At 39.6% G+C, this 4,956-nt stretch overlaps 2 protein-coding genes across 2 annotated transcripts in view; both read left to right on the top strand.

Moving 5' to 3' along the window:
* Nucleotides 1-560, top strand: part of HUS1B (HUS1 checkpoint homolog b (S. pombe)) — a 15,188-nt gene extending 14,628 nt beyond the window's left edge. The window contains exon 2 of the mRNA XM_011984601.1: nucleotides 5-560. Coding sequence (XP_011839991.1) covers nucleotides 5-392 — 388 coding nt within the window. The 3' untranslated portion in view covers nucleotides 393-560. The remainder of the gene's footprint in view (nucleotides 1-4) is intronic.
* The window catches only part of EXOC2 (exocyst complex component 2), a 212,840-nt gene that overhangs the window by 33,100 nt on the left and 174,784 nt on the right, over nucleotides 1-4,956 (top strand). The window lies entirely within an intron of this gene.

Here is a 4,956-nt window from a genome sequence, read left to right as displayed (position 1 = left end):
CCAGCCTGCGCGCCGCCGACGCGAGCATCCACCTGCCGCGCTGGAGGACGCTGAGGAGCATCGTGGAGAGGATGGCGAACGTGGGCGATCACGTGCTGGTGGAAGCAAACCTCAGGGGCAGGATGACCCTGAGTATGGAGACGGAGGTGGTGTCCATTAAAAGTTACTTTAAAAATCTTGGAAACCCTCCGGAGTCGGCTGGTGTGCCTCCACACAGAGACCTGGAGAGCATGGTGCAAGTGCGGGTAGATAATCGGAAGCTCCTGCAGTTTTTGGAGGGACAGCAAATAAATCCCACGATGGCCTTATGCAATATTTGGGACAATAGTCTTCTTCAGCTTGTTTTGGTTCAAGAAGATGTCTCTCTCCAGTATTTCATTCCTGCTTTGTAAAAATTCAGCCAGCGTAGATTTCTTTTTTTTAAGCTTATGATCTTTTCAAAACTGAAACAGACCCTGAGTTAATTGGGTTGAAAGTTTGCACCTTCTCTGACTTATACAGGGCGTATATTTTGTGGAGCCCTTCCTCCTCTGCAAAATTTATATTAAAGCATTGATAAAACAGTTGGGTAGTTTATGTTTTTGTTTGTTGGGTTTGTCAGTTTTTTTTTTTCCTGCTTAAGATTCTAACAAGAAAATTATTCTTCAACTCTTTTTTTCGGGGGGAAAAACAGGGTTGTAATGAAATAAATATTTTTGAATTCTGAAACAATTGCATCAGTATTTTATTATAAAATGCTGCTGTGTAAAGCGGGAAAGTTCTCATTTTAAAATATGCATAAATGTTTTCCGAGGGTATTTCTTATGTAGAGAGCTGAATATATCTGCAAGATGAAAGGTATTTAGCGTGTGTGCGCATTACATATTCTTTGTTAAGCTGTGTTTTGTCGTAGGATATATCAAAGAATGTATCAGTATACATGGTTTTGAGATTTATTATCTACATAGTTTGAATTATTTATTAGATTCATTTTTCACAATTTTCCACATGTATCATATTCACATTAGGAATCAAGGAAATATAGGCTTATCTCAGAGATATTCCAAGTTTGGTTCCACGCAAAAAGCAAATATTGCAATAAAGACAGATGAGTTTTTGGATTTTCAGTACATATAAACCTTATGTTTGCATTACACTGTAGTCTGTTGAGAGTACAATAGTACTATGTCTAAAAAAGTACACATCTTAATTTTAAAATACTTCATTGGTAAAAAATGCTACTCATCATCTGAGCCCTCAGCAAGTCATAATCTTTTTGCTGGTGGGAGGTCTTTATCTCCCTCTTGATAGCTGCTGACCGATTCTAGTGGTGGTTGTTGGAAGGCTCAGGTAGCTGTGGCAGTTTCTTAAAATAAGGTAGTGAACTTGCTGGATCGATTGACTTTTGTGAAAGATTTCTCTTTATCATGGGATGCTTTGGGTATTTTGTCCACGGTAGAACTTCTCTCAAAACAGTCAGTCCTCTCAAACCCTGCTACTGGTTTATCAACCAAGTTTATACACTGTACTAAATCTTTAGTTGTTATTTCAACAGTACTCACAGCATCTTCACCACGAGTAGATTCCATCTCAAAAAAATCACTTTCTTTGCTTATCTATAAGAAGCAACTCTTCATCTGTTTGTTTTATCTTAAGAGTGTAGCAATTCCTTAAGGCTCTACTTTTTTTTTTTTTTTTTTTAAATCAGGGTCTTACTCTGTCACCCAGGCTGGAATGCAGTGGCACAATCATGGCTCACTACAGCTTCAAACTTCTGAGCTCAAACAATCCTCCTTCCACAGCCTCCCCCGTAGCTGGGACTATAGGTGCATGCCACCATGCCCAGCTAACTTTTTAATTGTATTTTGTAGAGAGGGAGTCTCACTATGTTGACCAGGCTGGTTTTGAACTTCTGTCCTCAAGAGATCCTCCCACCTTGGCCTTCCATAGTGCTGGGATTATAGGCATGAGCCACCATGCCCAACCTCCACTTCTAGTTCTCCCGCTACTTCCACCACACTTGCAGTGACATCCTCCACCAAAGTCTTGAACTCCTTGAAGTCATTCGTGCTGGTTGGAATCATATTCTTTTAGATTCCTGTTAATGTTGATATTTTGACCTCCTCCCATGAATCATCAGTGTTCTTAATGCCATCTAGAATGATGAATCCTTTCCAGAAGGTTTTCCATTTACTTTGCCAAGATCCATTAGAGAATCAGTATCCATGGCAGCTATAAATGTACAAAATTTATTTCTGAAATAATGAGACTTGCAAGATGAAATTACTCCTTGATCCATGGACTGCAGAATGGATATTGTGTTAGCAGTCATGAAAACATTCATCTCCTTTTGTGTCTCCACCAGAACTCTTGAGTGAGCAGGTGCATTGTCCATGAGCAGTAATATTCTGAAAGAAATCTTTTTTTCTGAGGATCAGGTTTCAACAGTGGTCTTAAATTATTCACTAAACCATGTGCTGTAAACAGATGTGCTGTCATCTAGGCTCTGTTGTTCTATTGATAGAACACAGGCAGAATAGATTTATCATCATTCTTAAGGGCCCTAGGATTTTCAGAATGGTAAGTGAGCATTGGCTTCCACTGAAAATCACCAGCTACATTAGCTCCTAACAACAGAGTCAGCCTGACCTTGAAGCTTTGAAGCCAGGTATTGACTTCTCCTCTCTAGCTATGAAAGTCCTAGATGGCATCTTCTTCCCAACTGTTTGTCTTCATTGAAAATGTGTCATTGAGTGTAGCCACTTTCATCAGTGATCTTATAATAGCTAGATCTTCTGGATAATTTGTGGCAGCTTCTGCATAAGTACTTGCTTCACCTCGCATTTTTATGTTCTGGAAATAGCTTCTTTTGTAAACCTTATGAACCATCCTCTTAACTACAGCCTTTTCTTCTGCAGCTTCCTTGCTTCTCTAAGCCTTCATAGCATTGAAGAGAGTTAGGGCTTTACACTGGGTTAGGTTTTGGCTTAAGGGAATGTTGTGGCTGGTTTGTCTTCAGTTTAGATCACTCATGCTTTCTCCGTATCAGCAATAAGGCTGTTTCAGTTTGTTATTATTCATGTGTTCACTGGAGTAACTTGATTTCCATCAAGAATTTTTCTTTTGCATTCATAACTGGGCTAATAGTTTGCCACAAGAAGGCCTGACTTTAGGCTGTCAGGTCGTTAGACATGGCTTCCTTACTAAGCTTATTTCTAGCTTTTGATTTGAAGTGAGAGACTTGAAACTCTTGCTTTCACTTGAGCACTTAGAGGCCATTGTAGGGTTATGAATTGGCCTACTTTCAATATTGTTATATCTCAGGGAATAGGGAGAGAGAATGCTGGTTGGTGGAGCAGTCACACACACATTTATCAATTAAGTTCCCTCTGTCATATGAGCCTGGTTTGTGGTGCCCCAAAACAGTTACAGTAGTAACATCAGAGAACACTGATCACAGATCACCATGACAGATAGAATGATAATGAATACGTTTGAGATAATGCAGGAGTTACCAAATGTGACACAGAGACATGGAGTGGCACATGCTTTTAGAAAAATGGCACTGATAGGCTTGCTTGATGCAGGGTTGCCACAAACCTTCAATTTGTAAAAAGTGCAGTATCTGAGTAGTACAGTAAAGTGAAGCACAATAAAAGGAGGTAAACTGTAGTCAAGTTCATGTTAACTAAAATGTTGCTTTAAGGGTAATTTTTGGATAAATCAGGTTTCCATTCATCCTCTTCCCTTCCCCATCCCCAGCCCCACCAGTATTCCAGTACTTTACTTATAAAATAATTCTTACTGTTTCATTGTTTTGAGAAAAAGGAAGAGAGGGGTTATAAAAGGATGATGGTATAGTGATGAACAGTCTCAGGGAGAGGAGTAGCTCATATTCTTTTATACTAAATTTTAGTTTAGTTTTTTTGGTGGCTTATGCAGTAAGATAAGCCGTTAACTTGGCAACCTTTATATTTGCATAGTTAGTAAATTCCCATGACTACATTTTATCAGTAATGAAAAGTTTCCTACTACTAGATTTGGTGATAAAACACTTAAACGTGTTAATTTATTTTGTTTTGATGATTTCTAAATTCCACCTGTGGTGGTGTGGAAAGAACACACAAACGTTAGACCCAGGCAAGTCACTTGAACCCTCTGGCTTATTAAGATCTGTTTCCTTTGGACTAGATTCTGATTTAATGCTATTAAAGTTATAACATGGGAAGTTTAAACAGTTGTTTTCAAAAGTATTTCTGAAGTAGTCTTTAAAAATTATTAATAACCACTTTGGAGGTATAGTGTATGCTCTTTGAAACTATACCTTCTGAGTTACATATAAAAATGTGTGAATATTTTATTTGGTGAGCATTTTCAGAGCTGTTTGCGAAGGTTTTTTTGTTTTGTTTTGTTTTGTTTTTTGTGAGATGGAGTCTCACTCTGTCATCCAGGACCGAGTACAGTGGCATGATCTTGGCTCACTGCAACCTCCGCCTCCCGGGTTCAAGCAATTCTCCTTCCTCAGCCTCCTGAGTAGCTGGGATTCAGGCGCGCACCACCACATCCAGCTAATTTTTGTATTTTTGGTAGAGACGGGGTTTCCCCATGTTCATCAGGATGGTCTCAAGCTCCCGACCTTGTGATCCGCCCGCCTCGGCCTCCCAAAGTGCTGGGATTACAGGCGTGAGCCACCGCGCCCGGCCATGAAGATTTTTAATCGAGCCATTTTTTGGTTCATTTAAAAAATGTTCTGCCCTCATGAGCACTTCTATAGACTTTATATTATTTTTATTTATTTATTTATTTTTTTGAGACAGAGTCTTGCTCTGTTGCCCAGGCTGGAGTGCAGTGGCACAATCTCAGCTGACCCTAACCTCAGTCTCCTGGGTTCAAGTGATTCTCGTGCTTCAGCTTCCCGAGTAGCTGGGATTACAGGCGCCTGCCATCACGCCTGGATAATTTTTTTTTTTTTTTTTT

Source organism: Mandrillus leucophaeus, unplaced genomic scaffold (assembly GCF_000951045.1).
Source record: "Mandrillus leucophaeus isolate KB7577 unplaced genomic scaffold, Mleu.le_1.0 Scaffold27, whole genome shotgun sequence".
NCBI lineage: Eukaryota > Metazoa > Chordata > Mammalia > Primates > Cercopithecidae > Mandrillus > Mandrillus leucophaeus.
The sequence above is the reverse complement of the archived record's forward strand: the minus strand, read 5'-3'. Positions and strand labels throughout refer to the sequence as shown.